General features: G+C 43.1%; 1 protein-coding gene across 1 annotated transcript in view; it reads left to right on the top strand.

Annotated features, from left to right (window-relative positions):
- The window catches only part of col16a1 (collagen, type XVI, alpha 1), a 141,399-nt gene that overhangs the window by 110,582 nt on the left and 6,563 nt on the right, over window positions 1-24,254 (top strand). The window contains exons 49-67 of the mRNA XM_080441983.1: window positions 703-756; window positions 864-917; window positions 1,473-1,526; window positions 2,169-2,213; window positions 2,872-2,925; window positions 3,022-3,057; window positions 3,744-3,806; window positions 4,122-4,193; window positions 4,296-4,349; window positions 5,792-5,836; window positions 8,176-8,220; window positions 9,776-9,829; window positions 9,976-10,029; window positions 10,175-10,225; window positions 15,451-15,540; window positions 15,639-15,674; window positions 15,848-15,892; window positions 19,454-19,654; window positions 20,459-20,522. Of these exons, the coding sequence (XP_080298109.1) occupies window positions 703-756; window positions 864-917; window positions 1,473-1,526; window positions 2,169-2,213; window positions 2,872-2,925; window positions 3,022-3,057; window positions 3,744-3,806; window positions 4,122-4,193; window positions 4,296-4,349; window positions 5,792-5,836; window positions 8,176-8,220; window positions 9,776-9,829; window positions 9,976-10,029; window positions 10,175-10,225; window positions 15,451-15,540; window positions 15,639-15,674; window positions 15,848-15,892; window positions 19,454-19,654; window positions 20,459-20,522 (1,171 nt within the window). The remainder of the gene's footprint in view (window positions 1-702; window positions 757-863; window positions 918-1,472; window positions 1,527-2,168; window positions 2,214-2,871; window positions 2,926-3,021; window positions 3,058-3,743; window positions 3,807-4,121; window positions 4,194-4,295; window positions 4,350-5,791; window positions 5,837-8,175; window positions 8,221-9,775; window positions 9,830-9,975; window positions 10,030-10,174; window positions 10,226-15,450; window positions 15,541-15,638; window positions 15,675-15,847; window positions 15,893-19,453; window positions 19,655-20,458; window positions 20,523-24,254) is intronic.

Genomic DNA, 24,254 nt, shown 5'->3' with positions numbered 1-24,254 from the left:
GTCCCAACGGTACGCTGTAAAGGCCAGTTAGCCGTTTCCTTCATTTGGTATCGACTTGCCTTGTCCTTGTGCTACAGTACAGGCCGAATGCGGCTTCATGTCTGTCAAGGGAGCCTCTATCCTGGCCAATCATACCCCCCCTCCCCTCCCTTCCCCTCTTCTCCCTTCCCCTCTCCTCTCCTCTCCTCTCCTCTCGAGTATCTGTTACTTTACTCAAGTATTTCTGTTTTTGGATACTATGTATGACTTTCACTACATTTCAAATAAAAGGGAAAAAGTACAATATTACATTATCTATAAGCTCACAACTCGTTGCGAGCTTATAGATCTGCTATTTTCACGATTGATATTCTTTTGAAAAGTTGTGGGAAATCCTTTTTTTTTGGAGTGCCTTGATAAAAGAAAATGTACTTTGTAATTTTTACTTTGTTGTTTTTCTAAGCATGTACTTTTGAATACTTACGTATTTTTCTTTTTTAAACCAAGTACTCCAGTACTTAAACTCAAGTACAATTTTTACTGAGCAACTTCTCGCTTAGTAACAATTGACCGGGAGTATTTATACTCTCAAATACCAGTTTTGACTAATTTGTCCGCCACTGCTTCTCTCATTTCTTTGCTTCTCCTCTCATCTCTCTCTCTCTCTCCTCTCTTTCTCCTCTCCCATCCAATCTTTCCCTAATCATTCCCCTCATCCTCCAGGGTCAGCACGGTGAGAGAGGGTCATCCGGTCTACTTGGAATGAAGGGTGAACAGGTAGGGACTCATTCACTCCATGTACAATGAAACGTGGATGTACAACACGTGGAAATGCAAATTTGGTTTTCCCCGGTTTGATTGACGTACACCTCCCTATACCTCAGGGGCCTACGGGGACCGCCGGATATCCAGGACTCCCAGGACCCCCAGGACTTCATGTAAGTGTCCCCCCCCCCCTCCCCCCTCCCCCGCCACCATTATAAGACACAGCAAATGATGTGACAACAACCTGGCAGCGTTAATCCATTCAATCCCGGAACGCATCTCTGTCATTTTAGATTCCTTTGGCTATTCAAAAATAGCAGATCTGTAAGCTCATAGCGCGGCACTCGGTGCCGCGCTATGAGCTTGTATATCTGCTATTTTTTAGAAGGAAAAAAAACTTGAACATGTGTGTAAATCTTTGAATACATATTTTTTAAAGCAAACAAAATATTTTACAAATATTCGCTTTAGAAATGTATATATTCAAGGATTTGCACAAATTTTCACGATTTTTCAAAAATAGCAGATCTACAAGCTCATAGCGCGGCACTCGGTGCCGCGCTATGAGCTTGTATATCTGCTATTTTTGAATAGCCAAAGGATCTTAAAATGACAGAGGTGCGTTCCCTGTCTGAATGGGATGGATGTTTTTGAGAAGTTGGATGTAAATGACTGATGGACAGACGTGCGGAGTGACATCGATTAACCGCCCACTTGTCTCTTGCCAGGGAATGAAAGGCGAGCGTGGGAACCCAGGAGGCGCCGGGGCGAAGGGCGAATCGGTGAGCTCACCGTCATTAACCGCCATTTACCACATTCACCACATTCACCCCTGGCAGCCCTGTTTTTGGGGCATGTCATTATATAGGTGAAAGTGTTAAAAAAAAAAGTGTCAAAACAATCTGTGTAAAATAAATAAATGTGTCGGAGGTTTAATTTTTAATTTTATCTATTTATTTTAAATCATTATTTTATTTAAATATTTACAACATTTCACAACATGTCAAACATGTATTTTTTTTTTTTATACAGATATTAAATATCCCCCCCCACCCCCACCCCCAAAATAACAAAACCTCAAGGGTTGCAAGCTCACAACAAGCTACAACCTTGTGATCTTGCACATCAGTAAATTTTGCAATTTGTGGTACATGGAAGTATTGATTTGAATATTTGATTAGACAGAAATGCAAACAGCACGAGTACAGTCTATACACTTTGTCTAAAAGGATGTACACAAAAAAAATCCTACTGGACTTGTTTCTTTGAGGTCCTATATATTCAATTCATCAACATAACATAAACATAACACCCAAAAGTATATAATAAGGCGTTCAGTGGTTAATACACACTGTGGTATATCATACATCTCCATCCAGTGTGCTTCCTATAGGCCAACCTTCCCTCTCTCTCTCCTACCGCAGGGTCCACCTGGCAATGCAGGCTTCCAGGGAGCAGCCGGTCTAGCGGTCAGTATCTTATTCTCACTTATATATAGTATGTCTTGCTAACAGCTTGACCTAGTTAACCCATTCAATCCGGGAACGCAAACCGTGTCACATTAGATTTCTTTGGGCTATTCAAAAATAGCTGATATACAAGCTCATAGCGCTGCACTCGAAAAAATAATCGTGAAAATGTGTGCAAGTCTTTCAAAATATGTATACTTTTTTTTACTAAAATCTTTGCTTCTGGGGGGGTCCCCGGAACTAAATATTTTGAGATGGGGGTCCGCGGCCAAATATATATAATTTTGGGGGTCCTTGTTTGAGAACAACTGATATTATAGCAATCTAGTTTTTTTTTAACTGTTAGGATTTATAAGGCATTTTGTAGAATCCCCAGAAGCAAAGATTGGAGTAAAAAAAATTCACTTTGAAAATATAAACATTTTCAAAGATGTGCACAACTTTTACACCATTAAAATAAATAAATAGCAGATCTACAAGCTCGTGCTATGAGCTTGTAGATCTGCTATTTTTTAATAGCCCAAAGTATAAAATAATGGCTAAAAATCTAAAATGCCACACTATGCGTATGTGTTCCCGGATTGAATGGGTTAACATAATATCCTCATTCTCCAATAACCTATTCCGTTGCCTGGCTCACGGTTGTCATTGCCTATAGGGCGCCAAAGGAGACGCAGGCCCAGGAGGAGCTGCGGGACCCAAAGGAGATCAGGTGAGCGGATGTAATTGTATTCTGTCCTCAGAACACGCTCAGAGGCAGCAGCCATCACCGTATAACTTTCTCCACCGTCTTTTTTTCTCTCTCAAGGGACACCCAGGACAACCAGGCTTCCAAGGACCACAGGTGAGTTGTCCATTAGCACAGCGGTTCTCAACCTGTGGGTCATCCTCATGCTGGCTTGTAGTGGACATTTTTGTCAAAATTCTAATTTTTACCATGGACATACAAAATGAGTAGACAAACACTAGCCCTAAATGACCATTACAGGTCTGTAATGGGAGTCCTTGAAAATAAAAACGTTTGAAAACCACTACCAGTGGTCTCCCTATACGTAGTGTCATAGTAAATCAGTGTCATACATATTCTGAAGAAAACCTGGAGACTGACATTCAGTAATTGGGTCTTATGATCAAAATAAGAACATTATAATGGTGTGTAAAAACAAAATCTAAAATGTGCCACGGACCAGGCCAAGTCTTGCCACGGACACATTTGTCCGTGTACATACAGACATAATGATGACCCCTGTTCCCAACCTTTTCTTGATCAATCTTCAATCTCGAAAGCCCACCCATCGGACCACGTGCAGTTTTCAGAGCATGTTCCATTTTAATGAACGATCAATCGATTGTGTTCCGGTTTGGTTCAATGGAACCAGTGTAGTATACTTTAAGTTCCTATTCATCTGCATTACAATGAAAAAATGTCAAGGTTTTATACCATGTCATTTTGTCAAATCTGGCACACATTGCTGTTTGAGAAACGGTTGCGGTAAAGGTTTTGCACTGCGGTGTCTTGTCTGTTCTCAGGGCCCACCTGGTGCTCCTGGGAAAAGTGGACGAGAGGGCCCCCCCGGGCCCAAGGCAGATAAGGTAGGAGCAAACCATCCCAATTTGGATTACTCTTGTAGCTCACTTCTATTTTTAACCACATTAACACTGGAGTCCCTATTTTGGGCATGTCAAAATAGCAGAAAATGTTTAAACATATCAAATGTAAATGGATATGGGGGGAGGGGGTTATGACATTTTTTAAAAATAGGCCTTTAGTGGTTATATTTTCATTTGTTGTAGCAAAATAGAATTACATTGAAGTACATGTTCATTTCAAGTAGGCTATGTATAGTTGAGTGTCATACCCTACTTTCTGTGTGTCTGTGTCTACCTCTGTGTCTGTCTCTCTCTCAGGGTAACGATGGAGCCGTGGGTCCTCGGGGACCAAGCGGAGCCCCAGGTGGTCCAGGCTCTCCGGGACTGATGGTATGTGTGACAGAGTTAGTTCCAGTCAGAGTCTGTGTGTGTGTGTGATGTATGCAGGGATGTTCGTTCTTATCTCGGTTCCCTCTGTGTTTGCTGTGACAGGGGCCTCCAGGAATTGAAGGACTGGACGGAAAGGATGGGAAACCAGGGATGCGGGTAAAAGTTGTTTCACACACATTCAAACACACACACACACACACTATAGAGGCACACTCAAACACTAGGTACACAAGCAGTGCTTTTTCGTATAGAACTAGCTCGACCAGTTAGTTTGCAGTTAGTAGGCAAAAGTACCTTGTTTTTATTGTAGTTTTTTTGGTATCACCTCCGCCAAGTGAGCTCTGCTGATATCAGAAGTTGACGAGAAAACACAATAACTACTGATTGTTCCGGAGAATTGCAACAGGACGGACTCCCCAATATGGCGTTGAAGCTCTCGAGTAGTACTGTCAACAAACCATTGCAAATGCATCAACATTGAGCAACTGCATGGCCTACTTCTCACCTAAAATGTTATTGTCTCCACCGAAGGTGGAGAATATGTTTTCGCTTTGTGTGAGCAAACATTGTTAGCCAAGCTAACATTGGGCAAGCTCCACGTGACACGTGTCAATTTGTTGACACCAATGCCTCTGATTGGCTAGAGGGACGCGTGACGAAATAAAATTCTATAAATAGGTGTGTCACTTCAAAAAGCATCTACTTTTTGAAGTGAGGTAAAACAGGATCAATCAGACTTGATTGGAACAGTACCTTCAGTAAGTCCAAGTCACCCGTCTGTGCGTGTGTGTTTCCCTCTGAGAACACCTAACATTGGTCAAGCAAAGGCGCAGAAGGCCAAAGCTAAGAAAGCATACTCATCTACAATTGTAACGTAGAAGAGGACTAGAGTTGAAATGATCCCACAACAAAGCCGAACTCTTAATACGTGTCAATATGTTGACATCAATGTCTCTGATTGGCTAGAGGGACGCATGACGAAATACAATCCTATAATAAAAAGGTGTGTCACTTCAAAAAGCCGTTTACGTTTTTGAAGCGAGGTAAGACAGGATCAATCAGTCTATATCTTTTACTCTACTGTATCTCATTAGTTATTGCTATGATAATATAATTGCTATAGTCTGCTGGCGGAGACTTGTGCTCCGAGGAGCACATTTTCTAGTTAGAAACTGTTTTTGTTGAACTGTACTGGAAAAATGGAGATCGTGTCCTGGCAGCATTAGCAGCATTAAGAGAAACTTTAACATTAGCATTGCTTAGGGTTGATGCAGGGAGTTGGACATTGATGTGATGACCCGCTTCGTGGTCCTATCTGCAGTGGAAAACAAAGCTAGTCAAGTTGAGTGGAGTTAAACTGATGCTTTGCAGTGGAACAGCTGTGTCAGTGCAAGTCAGCCACATTAAGCTGTTGTCGCTGTTTTTGGCATGTCATTATACGTGGAAATTAGCAAACACTCTCAATAATCGCAGATCTACAAGCGTCATAATATGCATCGTGAGCTTCTAGATCAGCTATTTTCACTATTTGTGAAAGGCTTACTGTAAGTGGTTATTGCAAGAAAGTTCATTTTTGTCTGTTTTGTTTTCTCTGTCAGGCAGAGGCGGGCCCTCCAGGGCCAGCAGGACCCAGAGGAATACCTGTGAGTATGACCTTTGACCTGCCCATGACCTGTTTGGGTGTCTCTTTTCCAATAATGTTGTATTTGTCAATACTGTTTGATAGAATATGACAGCATGAACTACAATAGGCTACAATAGGAACCAGTCTCTTTGCCTGTCATGTTATTATTATTATCAACACGTTTGCTTGTTTGTCAAGTGAAGCACATGACCCATTCTGACCTTTAAATTAGAATTGATGAATTTTAGCATATTTTTATGATTAAAGTCAGCCTCATAGATCTATAGTCTTCCAAAGGCAGAAGGATGTTTTAGAAACATTATTGAACAAAATGAGCATTTCTCAATTATTTAACGGATGCATTATGCATTTTAGAATCATCAAATTAAGGCAATTCATTGATGAAGTTAAATAGACTGCCTTTAGGGTAACTTCTCACATTCACTCAACACTTCCTTCCATAATTCTTTTTTCACTCCCTTTGTTTGGTTGTGGAGGATAGTCCACTAGGAATAGTGCTAATTAAATTGCTATGTGAAATCAGACTTAAACGAGTACAAAGCAGATCTCTGCACCACAAACTACTAAGCAAATCATCATGTTTGACTAAATATGTTTAATTTAGAATATTTAGTTCAATTAAATTAGAACTTGTGTATGGAGAAACAAGTATAATGTTTTTGATCCTCAGTACGTGCTATTTACATTTTGAACTCGTACTACTGAGTAGAGTTGTCTCTTAATTAACAAATTTCTGTACAGTAAACAAATTTCCATCTTAAACTGCTCAAACAAGCTCACAATGTGCCGTGTTGCGAACTTTCTAAATTATGTGAATATATTTGGTGTAGAGGGAAAAAATGAGGGGGGCATGGATAGAGCCCTGGGGACAGAAGAACAAAGTAAATGGGGTTCAAATGCTTAACCTTGTATGTGTACGTGTACTAAAGTACCTACAATGTACCTTAGCACATACAGTAAAGTAAAGCTCTTCACATGCCCAAAATGACTGACCCGAACCCTAATGGACCCGTGAATGTTGTTCCGAGACCCGACTGGTTCCGAGATGTTTTTCAAATGATGGACCCGGACCCAGATGGACCCTTGAGATTGGTTCTGAGATCCGAGTGGACCCCGCATTCTTTTTTAAAACATGGACCGAGATCAAATTTGTTTCGAGATATTACAGACCCGATCTATTATTTTATGGACCCGGCGTACTAAAACGCCGTTCTAACAGGCTAGATGTTATACTCAATAATGAAACCTAGCAGCGACGCAGCAGCCTACAATAAGAGACAATATTATGACATTAAATTGCATGCTTTCACCTCGACAAATAAGGAATCCATGATCGCGCACGCCACGTGCGCATTTTAATTCCATGAGGTCGGCTATACTGTGTTTTAATGCGCTCTGAGTCTGTGTGCTATCCACTCTCACTGAACCGACGGCATGCGCCGTTGCGCTGCTGTAATCTGATCCCAAGTCAGTGTAATCATCGCAGCACTTCATGCTTTTCTCCATCGATCAGCTCTGAGCACGGGTCTTCTCGGATCCACTCGGGTATTCATGCATAATAAACAGACCCGAAGTCCGAGTCCGTCAGTTTTTTAGGAAACCGTGAAGAGCTCTACAGTACAGCATGACTTAGCAGTGTTGCCACCGTTGCATCACTAGTAATCTGACCTCATTTAACCCATTAAGACCGGGAACGCATCTGTGTGTCATTTTAAGATGTATTGGGCTATTCAAAAATAGCAGATATACAAGCTCATAGTGCGGCACCGAGTGCCGCGCTATGAGCTTGTAGATCTGCTATTTTTAAAAAATCGTGCCATTTTGAAAAATCTTTGAATATATATATTTTTAAAGTGAACATTTGTAACTCAAATCTTTGCTTCTGGAGGTCCCTGGAACAGTATGAGCTTGTACATCTGCTATTTTTTGAATAGCCCAAAGAAATGTTAAAATGACACAGATGCGTTCCCGGATTGAAGGGGTTAAAAGTCATTCACGACTCAAGGCGTCTTGCGCCAACTTAGTATTTTAGTATCATTTCCCCACATCTCCAGCCTGCCTCTCTCATACGGCACATAGATACACCATAGTGATATTCACACACCAGACTCTCGTTTCAAGGAAGGAAGGAAATCGATTCGTCTCTCTCTCCCCGAGTCCCCGCTGTATCTGGCTTCTCTCCGCGTATCTCACTGTGCAAGTCGCCCCGGGAGCAGGTGTTCCAATCAAAATATGAGATTTCAAAGACGCATGTGTCAGCTCTTTTGGCGGTCTGTGTACTTTGTGGATTTTTTTGACTGAGTGCCAATGTTATTCTCTTTGGTCTACTTTCCACAGGGATTCAAAGGGCTGAAGGGCCATGTCGGCTTCCCTGGACAAAAGGTTAGCAGACCACTCGCCGCTTGCAGAGAGGGGCTATGAATGAGGGCCTCTGTTCAAAGACTGTCTGTCTGTCTACGTGTGTATCTGGGTGTGCAGACAAACACACGTATTGCAACATACTGTTTACGTTGGTGTGTGTGGAGAAAAATACTGAACTCTGTGCAATCAACATTCAGAATTATATTTCGTTAGCCCTCATAGCATTATTGCCTAACTAACTTTTTGGTCAAATTGACATTTTTTTCCTAGCTCTACTCTCCTAACATTGCTGCTTCATCGTGCCTTATTGCCTATGTCCTAAGCCAATCAGAATGCTTGTTATACATTCCGAAATGAATGTTTTGACTTAGGCAGAAATTATTTTGAATTTAACAAACATTCTGATAGGCTGAGAACATTGTCAATAAGGCAGGATGAATCAGCAATGTTAGGAGAGTAGAGTTTGGCAGATATAAATAAAGGCAGATAAACATGACTTAGGCAAAATGAGTTTTTTACTTTCTGCCTAAGTCATCTAGTTGACTTAAGCAGAAAGTGTTTCTTTTTTGCTTTGTCTCTCCTGAAAACCTTAAAAATATGAGTTAGGCAATTATGCTATGAGGCTAACGATTTCTGTTACTGTGCCCTGGGGGTATTGGGCAGTCAATATCTCCGTATTGTTTCAGCTAGTGCTATGGTGACAGCTGATGGCACTTTCCCCTAACACTGATGTTGTATGTGTCTTTCTTGCCATCGATCTAATTCCTTTCTCCTGTTTTTATTTGCTGACATTAGTTATCTGTGCTCTTGCTCCATTTTTCAAGGCCAAGGCTAAAATGCAAGCAAGGGAGCAATAGAGAGGATATTTTGGAAATAGATTTCCCCTTACATTGTTAAAATTGACATAGATGAAACCTATTATATTGCAGAAGTCAATATCTGATCTAATCTCAGTCCTCCATCATCTTTTCATTATTCCCATATCCTACTTATTTTCAGTGGTGGAAAGTACATTTACTCAAGTACTGTACTAAGTACAATGTTGAGGTATTTGTACTGTACTTGAGTATCTCCAATTTCCAGTACTTTTACTTCTACTCCACTACATCTCAGAGGCAAATATTGAACTTTTAATCCACTACAATTATTTAAAAGCTGTAGTTACTAGTTGCTTTGTAGATTTTGATTATTATTACAAAACATACATTAACCACTTCAGCCCTATATACATTTAGGCCATTTGAAAATAGCCGATCTACAAGCTCACAATGCGTCGCATCGCGACGCATTGTGAGCTTGTAGATCTGCTATTTTCAAAAGATTTTTAGACATTTTGAAAACTTGAAATGGGACATTCTGCATAATGAGTGCTTTTACTTTTGGTACTTTAAGTACATTTTGATGGCAATACTTTTGTACTTTTACTCGAGTAAATGTTGAATTCCGGACATTTACTCGTAACACAGTATTTCTACATTGCAATATTGCTACTTTTACTTAAGTAAAACATGTAAGTACTTCTTCCACCACTGTAACCACTGTACTTACATTCATTATTCATCTCCCTCCCCCCCAGGGTGACCTGGGACCTGTAGGTCCACCGGGCCCAGCAGGCAGATCAGGACTGGAGGTGAGGAGGACCTTTTCTGTATTACATTATATTACGTCATCTAAAGAGTATAAGTACATCCAGACATGATGCACACTGTACATCACAGTCAGCGTACCCAGCAGACCCTCTGAGGGTCAATTTCTAAACCTGTGACCTCTCTCTAGGGCGACCCCGGCTCCCCGGGACCTCAGGGACGGCCCGGACCCTCCGGACATGTTGTGAGTTCACGACCTTCGACCTCACGCTCTCTCCGTCTGTGTTGCACGCTGCCCTGTCGATATTATGGTTGTGTTTTTTTAACGTACGGGAGGTTGTGTGTGTATAATAATTGGTGCATCTGTGTTATTTTTCTCTCCATAACAGGGTCCCGCTGGACCGGCTGGACCCCCAGGACCGGCTGGCCCTGCAGGAGAGGTGAGAGAGATGTCAAGATAATTTTTTTAATGAGTCTTGCATGGGAAAGTGTATCCAAGCTTCTCTCTGTGTGTGTGTGTGTGTGTGTGTGTGTGTGTGTGTGTGTGTGTGTGTGTGTGTGTGTGTGTGCGCGCGCCATGTATTAGCTGAAGCGAAAACACCATTTTGTGGATGTACTGTACACTTCATTGACCAGACGAACGACAATCAATAAATGAATTATCTTGGTGACTTTCCAAAGTGACTATAACGACTATAAATCAAGCAGGACAGTCGGTGTACGATGAACCAGTGCTTTACCTCAATCTGCTTAACCCATTAAGACCTGAGGCGATTCTTAAAAATGTTTTCTAAATCCTAACCGTTTTTCTTTTTAAATCGAAAACATTTTTTTTCAAGATTTTTCTAAAATAGCAGATCTACAAGCTCATAGCGCGGCACTCGGTGCCGCGCTATGAGCTTGTATATCTGCTATTTTTGAATAGCCAGAGAAATCTAAAGTGACACAGATGCGTTCCAGGTATTAATGGGTTAACTGTGTTCATACGACACGCAGTGCACAGTAAAGATGTTTCACATGGGAGCGGCAAACACAGCTAATGCTTAAAGGGGGTTGTAACGTCAGAAAGTCCTATACTTTTTAGCCACTACATGGATGCCTATGGCCAGGTATTAAGTTCAGACGTGCGCTCTGTTAGACACTAAAGTCCAAACCGTAAAGTTGATTTTAGCAAAAGGGTTGATTTATTCTCCGTTACTGTCAGCATACAAAACATAAACAAAACTTAAATGCAAGGGAATACAGCCAAACAGTCCTCCCAACACAGTTCTCTGGAGCACAGTCTAAAATTGTGTTCCTCTGCCACAAGCAACACCTGTGCTTGATTACTGAACCTGTTAAATACCTAGGCAACCCTTGGCCTTGGCCGCGCCCTGCAGACATAGTGATGTCATCAAAAAATGAGAAACAACAGAAAACGTATATATGGCTCTAACAGGGGTAAAGGTGTAGCTATCTAACACTTTTTATTTTTTAAAGATTTATTTTTGGGCTTTTATGGATAGGACAGGAGTAGGCTGACAGGAAATGGGGAGAGAGATGGGGAGTGACACGGAGCAAAGGTCGTCGGGATCGGGACTCGAACCCGGGACGCGCCGTCAGGCTACATTGAGCCTAGGTGCCTAAACCGCTACGCCAGCGGTCCCAGGCCTCTAACACTTATTTTAACCAAAGACAAAAAAACACCTACTGCACCTTAACTTGTACGTCGGCGTGCACCGGTTTCCCTGACTGAAAATGTCCAATGTACAAGCTCATAACACTCCACAGCTTCCAGATTGTCTATTTTCCGCACAACACAGTGTAAATCAGGCTTAAACATCTACCTTGCCCTTACTAATCTGACTGTCATGCCAACTCCGATAAACACACAACACGACACCGCAAACGTGTCGTTCCAAAGCAGCCGTTTACTTGTCCAAGATGCAGGCGGAACTGCTGTCATAAACGCTAACGGCATTAGATAAGGTCATGTTGTTTCTGCCCGTGAGTCAGAGTTATGCTGGCTGTCAGAAAAATGTTAACATAAATGTTTAACATTTATGTTAACATTTTTTAAGAGTGCTCGATGAGAGCTAGACAGTTGTTATGTCAGTTTAATTTCAATGTCTGCTGGTTTCTCTCTGACCTGCTTTGTCTCATGCTACTAGTATAGAGACCAGACAGTATAATATGTTCAGAGCCTAGACTATGCTATATAGCCATATGGGTTCATACATAAAATACACAATATATCTGTTTAAAAGAAATTGGCCGAACATGTATTTGAAAAATATCTATAAACAAGAAATATATTTTCACCAATGCATGTGTTAGTTTATGGTTGCTCTAAATACATCCAACATATATTTTTGGCCATGAAATGTAATATAATATTACTTTATGAGCTGGTATGGGATCAAAATATTGTTCCTTATTTCACCAACATTTCGGTCCTACAACCTTCATCAGATAGATCAAAGTTGATCTGTTGAAGATTTCATTGATGAAAATGTATAGAAACTTTGGAGTGTGTGAGAATGATCTTTGGATCCCATACTCCCAACATGCATGCACAAAAGTGTTTAGATGTGCGGACCTCATTCCACTTGAGTTACTGTACTGGAGCATTGTTTGCTCTCTCCCTTTTATATTCCCTGACTACACTTAGATCATAAAATAATTACCCACAGTAAAATAGAGAGCAGAAATGCAATCGATGACGGTTGGGGGACTGGAGGGGGGGCTGTAGTTTTTTTTGCCTCCATTATCTCCCTTTTAGTAGCAACACTCAAGGTGCTAGCTGGGTAACGTATAGTGCAGTTTATAAAGCGTTTCCAAAAGGTGCCCTCTCACCTGGCACACCGGCACGCCGTAATCAAACACAGCCTCGTTTTCTCCCTGACCTCCACGTCACCTGCTCTGTGTCTCCTCTGTCATCTTGTTTGCTTTTCATTAGCCCCATAATGGTACTTCCAGGAGAACATAATGTGCTCCGCTCTCCTGTCCCGTGTCCGAACAAGCATTTATCGAGTGAAAGCGGTCGCAAGCCGCGCTAAATAAGAAACGGAGTCCTTCGACGTGTCTAATCGAGGTCCACTATGTTTACAGCAGAGGCGGGCGATAATGGTCACGACACTGATTCAGGGTTTAGGTGCCCATCAGTATCAGCTTTGCGATGTGAATCATGGCCTCTGCAGAACATTTTCCTCAACACCAACGAAAACCGGGTTGAGCTAGCTGTCTGCGTGTTTTGGTTGTTCGTCTCAATATTTTCTTTTGGGGGCCAGGCATTCTGTCAGTCTATAATGGGGGTGAAGTGAGGCCAGCCAATGTACCGCTGCTCACCGTGTGAGCTTTGATTCTCTGCTGCTGTACTTAAACGTTTCTTATAATGCTCTTAAAATGTACAGCTTTTGTTCATGGGGTATCCATGATTCACTTGAAATTGTTATTACCGTAAACATATAAAGATCTCAAATTCTTATTTAGCATGACTTGTGACCGTTTTCACTCAACTTAAGCATGTAAGATACTGGGGTCTGGAGAGCAGAACAGATATGGTCACATACTGTTGTTAACTTGCATTGGCCTTTTTACCTCAGAAATTGACAACACCAAAGGTCAAGTGTCTAGCTTATGCATTTTTGTGAATTGTTGATGATTATCAAACAGGATATTTACTTGCAACCCATGAAAGCAGGTCCATGACCCAAAATGGGTCACAACAACCCTAGTCTATAGAAACATCAATGTAATATGATGCCATCCTGTATTTCATATCAACAGGGGAAATTCCCCTTTCTGTCTATTTTGGCCTTTTTCTGTGGTCTTACAATTCCCATGATGCATTTCAGAGGCAAACATCTGCCTGGCAGGCAGGTCTATGGCCACAGGTCTATGGCAACTTGATTCATAGTAAACCACTTAAATGCTATGCTACTGATATTCTTGCTGCAATCACAGTGAACAAGGACAATGTCACGGCCACTGAGTGTACCAGCTAAAAACCATGATGTAAGGGTTGTAGTTTTCACACTTATGGCTTTTACCCCAGTGACATTAGTGGGATAAACCTTTCAGCGCAACTTTAGCAGCATGAGAGACCCACAGTAGAGCTCAGTGTTTTGGCTGCTAATTAGCATGAACATTAGCCCCACAATAGATATAAAGAGATAATGCTGTCCCTATAAGATGAACCTAACAGTCAAGAATTCATAATTTACACCATGTCATGTAGCTTTGAATAGAAATATTCCGTAATAATACAGAGATATTGTGTGCGTTTGCTACTAAATTTCTCTTTTTCTTTTTTGTTTATCCTTTTGCTCAGAATGATACATGTTGCTATTATCAATGCACACACTGATTCTAGTACGATAACGTGAAATATAGCCCATTTAACAAAGCTTGCCACAGGATGTAATTGTATACAGAAATGGGATTCATATTTCCATCGGTTAAAAAATGGTGCGAGCGTGTAGGCTGACAAACGATTTTCATTTGCGTTAATGCATTTCAACTAATGCAATAATTATTGCATGTTATAATTATAATTATCAAACCAGCCCTGATCATAGATTGCCACCATGACTCAGCCCTGTATGCTGCTAAACAGTTATCGTTGAACAATTTTTTTTGTATAATCTTTTCAATTCCCAATGACAACAAAGACAGATGGACAGACAAGTATTAATAACTTTTTTAATGTGTAAAGTGCCTTTCAAAAACATAGTTACACAGGGCTGTATAATGAGCAAACAATTCACACCACATGGAAATAAAAAGTTTAAAACAAAGCAGCATAATAAAAACCTACACAGAAGGCAAAACAATATTTGATTGATTGATTGATTGAATATTTTATTAGGCAAAAAAAATGTACAGGTCCGTTCATAAAAGTCCTTGCGGACTTGTTTCCAATGAGGGCCTTGGTATTCATATAAACATGTTATGCTGATAAAACAAGTGCTTAGAAAACAAAATGTGTTTTAACAGTACTACTAGTAGTATCTCTCCACTATCAGGATTAGGAGTTGCTCCTAATTAAAAGAATACAAAATAGAAGATGTTCTGAAAACTTAGGTTAGGATTTAGAAGGCATTTAGAGGCCTCAGGTCTAAACGGGTTAAGAAAAGTGAACTGATTTCCTGCCTGTATACAGTACCATCCCTTCATCCACACAGCGCCCTATAACATCAGAAAAGTTGGGTCTCTTGGTAGCATTGTGAAACGATGTAATAAAGAATGGCGTGCCCTGTCTTAGGGGTGTGTGAAATTGTATTATAAACTGAGAGTACGCGGAGCTCAAGCAACCCGTTTAATCTTTAAAGCTTTTTGCCGTGAGAATAATTTGCATGGAGATTTCAGAGCGCCGGAGTTCAAGTCTCATTTGCAAGGGGTTCTGATCCCCCTCCTACATCCACACTCCGCCCCCCTCCCTGTGATTTGTACCCATAATGTGCAGTGTGTGTGTGTGTGTGTGTGTGGGTGGTAGTATGTCTGTGTGCATGCATATCAAGTAGAAACACTGGAGAAATGCAAGTATTGTTACGCTTTCTGATTTCTCTCTCTCCCATATCTCTTGTCCCTATCCCTCCCTCTTTGTCTCCTTTCCCTTTCTCCCTCTCCCCCTGTCTCTCCATGTCTCTCTCTCTCTCTCGGTGTCTGTCTCTCTCCCCCCCAGGGTATCAAGGGTGAGAACGGCCAGGCAGGAGAGAGGGGTTTGCCTGGGATGGGAGGACCCGTAGGACCACATGGACACCAGGGCCCAATGGTGTGTGAGGCCCCCAAACACAGTATGGTTCTCCTCCATTTGACCAACCAACCAACTAACTAACTAACATGTGTCTTTCTGTCCCCTCTGTGTTGCAGGGAGAACCAGGCACTGACGGTAAAGAAGGTAGTGATGTGAGTAACTGGTCGGTGCTGACCTTTTGTTTGTCATCGATGAAGTGCAGGATGTTGTTGGAGAGTTTAGGGCTGGGCGATAGGACTTCACACCATTATTTCAACCAGTGTGATCTTTCTATGGCCGTGTTGTTGTTGTTCTTCTGCTGAGTCTGACCACTTTTTTTCAACAGGGAGCCGCGGGCCCAGCAGGGGAGAATGGACAGGCGGGTCAGAAGGTAAGGACAGCTGTGTGTGTGTGTGTGTGTGTGTGTGTGTGTGTGTGTGTGTGTGTGTGTGTGTGTGTGTGTGTGTGTGTGTGTGTGTGTGTGTGTGTGTGTGTGTGTGTGTGTGTGTGTGTGTGTGTGTGTGTGTGTGTGTGTGTGTGTGTGTGTGTGTGTGTGTGTGTGTGTGTGTGTGTGAGCGTGTGTGAGCATCCCTGCCTGTGTACCACCGCACATTTGTTTGTTTTCCACATATGAAGCTGGTGTGAGAGAGTGTATGCATTAAGCCTTTAAGACCGGGAAAGCATCTGTGTCATTTTAGATTTCTTTGGCTATTCAAAAATAGCAGATCTACAAGCTCATAGCGCGGCACCGAGTGCCGCACTACAAGCTTGTAGTATAAGTCACATTAGCTGTCTCTCACCGACACACACACACACGCAGACAGACAGACAGACAGACAGATACACACACCCAGACAGACAGACAGACAGACAGACAGACAGATACACACACACACAGACAGACAGACAGACAGACAGACAGATACACACACACGCAGACAGACAGACAGACAGACAGACAGACAGACCATCGTATGGTGATATGATGAACCCGTTTTCCTTCGCTCTGTTGTAGCTACGTTTGCCCCACACGCTAGCTTGTGCCTTATTTCCTGCTCGCTCAGCACACTCCCTTAACACAGTCATCAGTTCAGTAACCCTATGACCTTCCCACTGCTACCCAGTGGTAGTACAGTGGACAGTAACAAAATACATTTACTTGAGTACTGTACTCAGTATCCGTACGTTACTTCAGTATGTCTTTTTGGATGCTTATATGACTTTCACTCCACTACATTTTTATGAAGGGGAAAACGTATGTTATGAATTAAGCCCTATTTCAAGTAGTGAAAATAGCAGATCTACTGTACAAGCTCGCAACGTGCCATGATGCGATGCATTGTGAGCTTGTAGATCTGCTATCTTCACTGCTATTAATGTGTTTTGAAAATGTCTTCGATTTTTTTAGTTTTTTTTTTAATTGCATGTACTTTTGAAGTATTTTTTAAAAGCGAGTACTCCAGTACTTTAACTCAAGTGCAAATTTGACAGAGCAACTTTCACATACTGAGGTTGAGTACTTTGTCCACCACTGTCAGCAACCCAGAGGGAAGGTGTACCATCCCTCTGGTACCCCTTCCCGCCCCCCCACCCAAACCGCTAGCCTCATAGCGACTCCCCTGCTAGCCCTCTAGCTAGCTCTCAGTCTTAGCCTTATAGGACCTCCGTGGCAGGCATGCGCTTATAGTAGGTGGTTATAATGATAGAGTTATTCTCCGGCTCCGGGATAATGCCGTTAAGCATGAGGAGCTAACGCTAGATGAGGCTATTTGTCACGCTGACAGGATGTCATTGTCAGGGCTTTTAGCGACACGGAAGAGGAGAACAAGAGGAGAGGAGACGAGAATGGACCGCCGCATTCTTCTCCCCTTCCTCTGTTCTCTCAGAAGCCACTTTGTCCACCGGTGACGTGTAAACATTAGACGTCCATTATGGCCCGCTCTGTCCTCGATAAATCACCGTCGCCACTGTAGAAGAAGCGTTTTTTGGAGTGTATATTTACACAGACTGGATGGAAGGAGTGCTTGCCTCTTTGGGCCGTGATATAGATGTTAGCTGAGGGCAGTGTTGCCAGATTCTGTGAGAGAAACGAGCAACCAGGTCTAGGAAAACCAGCCCAAAAGAAGCGACTATGGGCCACATGAGCACTTTAACATATACATCAGCTATTTGAAAACAGCAGATCTACAAGCTCACAATGCGTCGCGATGCGACGCATTGTGAGCTTGTAGATGGGCTGTTTTCAAATAAAATCTTGCGGGGAAATTATAATAAGCAGATCTGGCAACCCTGGTCCCTGGACCTCCACTTTGAGAACCAACTTAGTTAGAGAACACACATCCAGCACAAGGTTACATGCTGGGAAATAACCGTATGTACTCTGCTGTCTTTTTACGGAACAATGTCTGAATGCATGTAACTGTTCCGTCCTCTGAACCACCCCTGGCCATAATGAAACGCAGCCTGACCTGAACAGGGTAGAGTCTAGGGCATGTAACGATTCACTCAACTCGCGATACGATTTTTCACTATTTATTTAAACATAATTTTTCAGACAATAAATTAGTTTTCTCTTACACAAATCCAGTATTTTCTTCTCTTTTTTACAATACCGTTTTCTCTTATCCTCTTTTCAATACAGTAGCAAATGACTTATGCTTTTTGCATCGCAATACATTTTTGTATTAAATCGATTGAAATTGTCACTAGTTTTAATCGATTTACGATAAATCGATACATGCCTAGTAGAGACTAAAGGGACTCAGCTGGCACTGGGACCGTCACGCCTGGGACAGAAGTGGTTACCTTTAGGCACGGGTTTGGTGTGGTTGATGGCTACACGTGGCTCTCCCGGTGCAGAAAGGGAAACCATATCCATGAAACTCTGAATGAAAAGCTGATTGTTGACTTGATAATCTGTGCGGGTAAAAAAATGATAAGAAATCGAATCATGTGGATCTCTGGATCCACATGGGAACGACGTGGCTCCAATGTGGATCACGGAATTCAAGTGACTTCAGTTGTGTATGACGTATATGACCTGTATCTCCAAATCTGGGCAAGGGTCCAGTGGTTCGCGAGATTAGATCCAGAAAAAGACAAACGCACAGACACACACACACACAGACATATAGACAGCTTATAGACGGCTTGCCCCACGTTGTAAAAGAAGGAAAATAAGCTAACTCAGCATCTCTTTGTTACACCAACATTGTTCTTGTGAAGCATTTTTGTACTTCAATGTACTGTAGTATTTATGAGGATAGCCGTTTCCACACTAGCTGACACGCACACAAGCAGCCCAGCCTTTATAGAGCAGCTCCACATTGTGATTTGTGTAGCTTCATTCACAAACTGCACACATTTTAACTTACCATCGTTATTATTGGATTGTTATGTCTTGTTTACTTATGCATAACACCTTATTACCAGTGGTGGAAAGTAACTAAGTACATGTACTCAAGTACTGTACTTAAGTACCATTTTGAGGTATTTGTACTTTATTTGAGTATTTCCAATTTCCAATACTTTTACTTCTACTCTGCTACATCTCGGATCCAAATATTGTACTTTTACTCCACTACATTTATTTTAAAACTTAAGTTACTTTGTAGATTTGGATTATTATTACAAATATATTTAACCTCTTCGACCTGTTTAAACATTGGCTATTTTCTGAAGATTTTTATATATTTGAAACCTGTGAAATGGGACATTCTGCATAATGAGTACTTTCTACTTTTGGTACTTTAAGCACATTTTGATACCAATACTTTTGTACTTTTACTCAAGTAAATTTTGAATTCCGGACTTTTACTTGTAACAGAATGACAGAGTTCTACATTGCAGTACTGATACTTATACTCAAGTAAAAAAATGTAGTACTTTTTCTACCACTGCATAACACCTAATTACTCCCTGTCTCTCTCTCTCTCTCCCCTGCGGTGCCCAGGGAGAGCCAGGTTCGGCCGGGCAGAGGGGATCTCCGGGGGAAAGAGGCAGACCAGGACCCCCAGGTGGCGGTGGAGGAGGCTACCACGCCAAGGACGCACAGCCCATGATGGGACCATCCGGACCCCGCGGGGAGAGGGGCAACTCGGGCTCACAAGGCCCTTCCGGGACCCCGGGTCCTGCGGGCATACCTGGAAATGATGTAAGATATACTGTACCACATCACAACTAAAAGCAGATCACTCAGTCACTCCTTCTCATGTTTGTGTTCCTTGTTGTTGTTTTCTTGACCACAATGTTAAGAATGTAATTTAGATGCTAGGCTCATCCTATACTTTCAATGTACAGTACAGATTGTTATTTGGATAGTATATTGTTTAGGCAGATGGTAGGTTCTTGGTTCACCTGGGATCCTAGTTTCTTGAGGCACTACACTGTCTCTCTGCATTTTATGTATGTGATTACCTTGGTTATTGTACTGTAAGTCACTCTGGATAAGAGTGTCTGCTAAATGTCACAGCATCCTAGCTTTCATAGTCATTATATGGGAAAGTTCTATTTCTTTTTGATTAAATTAAAACAAACATCACACAACGTACGATTTACAGTTTTACAATTTAGGCATAACAGATGCTCTTATCCAGAGGGACTTATAATAATCAAGGTAAATATCTACATAAATAGTGCATGTATGCCTCAAGAAACTAGGATACCTAGCAAACAATACCTAGCATCTGTCGACACAACGTGTTGCATCGTGTGAGTTTGCAGAGCAGCTTCTTTTTTTTTTAAATAACATTTTGAACATAAAATAGGGCACAGGTGCACAATGTGTGAAATGTGACCTTGTTCCGAGGAGCATGTTCTGATCCATACATCCTAATATACTATACTCGTATACGCATCAACACATGCTTCTATATTATATCAAGAGTGGACCGTAAACCTTTTTTGTTTTAGTTTTCATGAACTGACTATTTTTCCCATTTATTTTCTCACTGTTTAGGCCGTGGTCAATTATGATGACATCAAGAACTTTATTCGCCAGCAGGTCATCAAGATCTTTGATGGTGAGGACATGTAGTGTGCACCAGTGGTTCTCAAAGTGCGGTCCAGGGACCCTCTGGGTTCCTTGAGGGGGTTCCAAATGGACCCAGAGTGTACAAATGGAACACTTAAAGGGATAGTTCACCCAAAAAAATACCTTAGAGACTTGAATTCATGGATATATTTTAGTAGTCCTCACCACAGTGAGGACTACTCTTCCTGGGGTGGTCCTTGAAATGAAAAGGTTTTAGAAACACTGTCGTAAACTATAGGTTACTGGACGTAACCCCGGTTTTATGATAATATGAGCGAGATGTCTCGCTATGGGAGAGCGCCCTCTGGCGTGATCACAGAAGTATTACCTTATACACTCCAGACAATTTCTATTGGCTGGACTCTGACCGCTCCCTGACAGGCGGGCCCGCCTCCACCTTATATCAGTCAGGGAGACGTCAGTTCATTCAATTCAAGATAACATTTTATTTCTTCTCGTTCGTAAACAAGAAGGGTGTCTTTCGAGACATCTCGCTCATATTATCATAAAACCGGGGTTACGTCCAGTAACCTATAGTTTTATTTCAAATATTCACTCGATGTCTCGCTATGGGAGATATAGTAAACTCCCTGATTGTTATCTCGAAGTCCAGAGTAACCAGCCTAGGGGCCTGACCCCCGTCTGGAGGCTACACTAAGGACCGTATGCGCCACAGGGGCCGCAATTACGTCCAGACTGTAGAATCTGGCAAACGTCAAGGGCGAAGCCCAGCTTGCCGCACTGCAGACATCCTGAATGGAGACCCCTCTAAACAGGGCCCATGATGCTGCCATACCTCTTGTGGAATGTGCCCTCAGCCCCGCTGGGGTCACCATTCCCGCACTGGAATAGGCCAACTGGATGGCCTCCACAATCCAGTGGGAGAGTGTTTGCTTTGTAATAGGTTTGCCCACCAACCGTGGGGCCCATGATACAAACAGCTGATCCGACTTCCTAGAAGTCCTGGATCTTCCGATGTACATTTTCAAAGTCCGAACCGGACAGAGACAATGCAATCGCTCATCCTCCTGTGAGGCAAAGGGAGGCGGGTGAAAAGCTTCCAAGGTCACAGGGACACATGGCATCAGGTGGTTTTTCGGTACAAAACCAGGTCTGGGTTTGACCACCACCCTCGTAGCCCCCTCATTGAACTGAGTACATTCCTCGTGTACTGACAGTGCATGAAGGTCACTAACCCTCTTAGTGGTCACCAACGCCATGAGCAGCGCAGTCTTAAAGGACAGATGCTTCATGTCAATCTGACTCAAAGGCTCGAAAGGAGGCTTGGTCAGGGAATCTAGTACCATGGCCAAATCCCACGACGGCACCGGGGATTTTGTCACAGGCAAGAGACGTCTGGCTCCTTTCATAAACTGACTGATCCTGAGGTTTTGGCCCACTGTCTCGCCACTAAAGCCAGTATGGCAAGCTGCAATAGCCGCCAAATAGACTTTTAATGTGGAAAAGGCCCTCCCTGTGTCTAACAGATCCTGCAGAAAGGACAGGATTACAACCACAGGGGCCTCAAATGCTATGGTGTGCGTTTTCTCACACCATTTTTCAAATGTGAGCCATTTGCCACCATACTGTTTCCTTGTGGATAGAGCTCTTGCGCACTGTATAGTCGAAATGACGCTCTGAGGTAGTCCCTCAGCAGCCAGATTCATCCTCTCACGGGCCAAGCCCATAGAGCTAGATGTTCCGGGTGCTGACAGGATATCTCGCCCCCTGCTTGTGTCAGCATGTCTGTGCGTAACGGTAGCAGCCACGGGCGGTCGTATAGGAGAGGTGTTATTTCCGACACCCAGTGTCCCCACTGTGGGGCCACCAGTATGACCGACAGTCCTTGCTCCTTCACTCTCCTGAGAGTGGGGGCTATTAGGGACAACGGGGGAAAAGCATACAGTAGTGTCCTGGGCCAGACGTGCGCTAACGCATCCAGGCCCAGAGGAGCCGCACCCCTCACTGCGAAAAACAACGGACATTTCGCGTTGTCTTGTGAAGCAAACAGATCCACCTGGGGTCGGCCAAACCGATCCCAAATCTGCTCCACTATTACTGGGTGTAGAGCCCATTCCCCATAATGGCACACGCCCCTGGATAGCAGGTCCGCTCCTTTGTTCTGTACACCAGCAACATGGGTGGCCCTGAGCGACAACAAGCGAGGTTTGCTCCAGACGAGCAGCTTGTGCGCCAGCCCGTGCAGTACACGGGATCGTGTCCCCCCTTGTCTGTTGATGTAAGACAGCGTTGACATGTTGTCTGTTCTGACTAGAACATGACGGGCCCGTAAAACCGGGAGGAAATGTTTCAGCGCTAGAAACACTGCCATTAATTCTAGGTAGTTTATATGGCAAGTTTTCAACCTGTTGTCCCATAAACCCCTGGCAGGTCTGCCTTTGTAGGTGGCTCCCCACCCTGTCAGGCTCGCGTCTGTGGTTATCACTTCCCTCGAAGTAATCATTCCCATGGGCATCCCCTCTGAGAGGAATCGTAAACTCCTCCAGTGGTTCAGCGCCGTCATGCATTCCTTGGTGACTTTCACACGGCAGTGATGACGCTGGCTGGGGATTCCCTGTGACGTCATCCACAGCTGAAAGGGTCTCATGTACAACCTGCCTAATGGAATCAGCGCTATCGCTGACGCCATGAGACCTGCCATTCTCATGCATAATTTGAACGCGACCCAGCGGTCCGTCTGAAATTGTGCTAGGCAGGATAGGAAGGATTGGACCCGTTCTGATGACAGTCTGGCTGTGAATGACAGCGAGTCTAGTGCTATGCCTATGAAATTCGCTGTTTGTGCGGGTATCAACACGCTTTTCTCGTGGTTGATTTTGAAACCCAGGTCTAAAAGGTGGGATATCACTCTCTGAGTGTGTTGTTGCGCTTCGTTTTCCGAAGTCGCTTGTATTATCCAATCGTCTATGTACGAAGCTATGCGAATTCCCTCCCTCCTTAGAGGTGCGATCGCGGCTTTCGTACACGTCACGAACACCCTCGGGCTGAGAGACATACCGAATGGCAGAACCATGTATTGGTAGGTCTGTCCCCGAAAACCGAACCTCAGAAATTTTCTGTGTGGCGGGTAAATGGGTACGTGAAAATAAGCGTCCTTCAGATCTATCATTGTATACCAATCGCCCTGGCGCAGCATGCGTAGGAGAGATGAGTTTGTCAACATTTTGAATTTGAACACTTTTAGGTATTGATTGAGAGCTCTTAGGTCCAATATTGGACGGAGCCCCCCCCCCCTTCTTTTTGACCAGAAAATAGCGAGAGTAAAACCCGTTGTTTGCCTGGTCTTTTGGCACTATTTGTATCGCTTGTTTGTTTAGTAGGGAGATTATCTCCTCCTGTAAAACATCGCCCGCCTGGCCCCGTGCCTGTGAGAAAAGTATTTCTCTGAAAGCAGGGGGTCTTGAGGCAAACTGTAGCATGTACCCTTTGGATATCGTTCGCAGCACCCACTGTGGTGCTTTGTATCGAACCCATGCTGGCAGTTTCATTGACAGGGGGAAATCTAATATTCTGTCCCTGCTCAAGAGAGGTGCAATGTCGCCCTCTAGTGGTCGGACAGAAATTTTGCCATAGGTTTGTTCCCACGAGAGAGGATTTTTTATTCCTCTCTCGTTGGAAAAAACCTGTCCCATCGTCTCGGGGGGTCCGTGGGACCCCCTGGACGTTGGGCTCATGTCTCTCATGTTCTGGGTATGTTTCA

This window comes from Gymnoscopelus braueri (genome assembly GCF_963280865.1).
Source record: "Gymnoscopelus braueri genome assembly, chromosome: 11".
NCBI classification, from domain to species: domain Eukaryota; kingdom Metazoa; phylum Chordata; class Actinopteri; order Myctophiformes; family Myctophidae; genus Gymnoscopelus; species Gymnoscopelus braueri.
The sequence above is the reverse complement of the archived record's forward strand: the minus strand, read 5'-3'. Positions and strand labels throughout refer to the sequence as shown.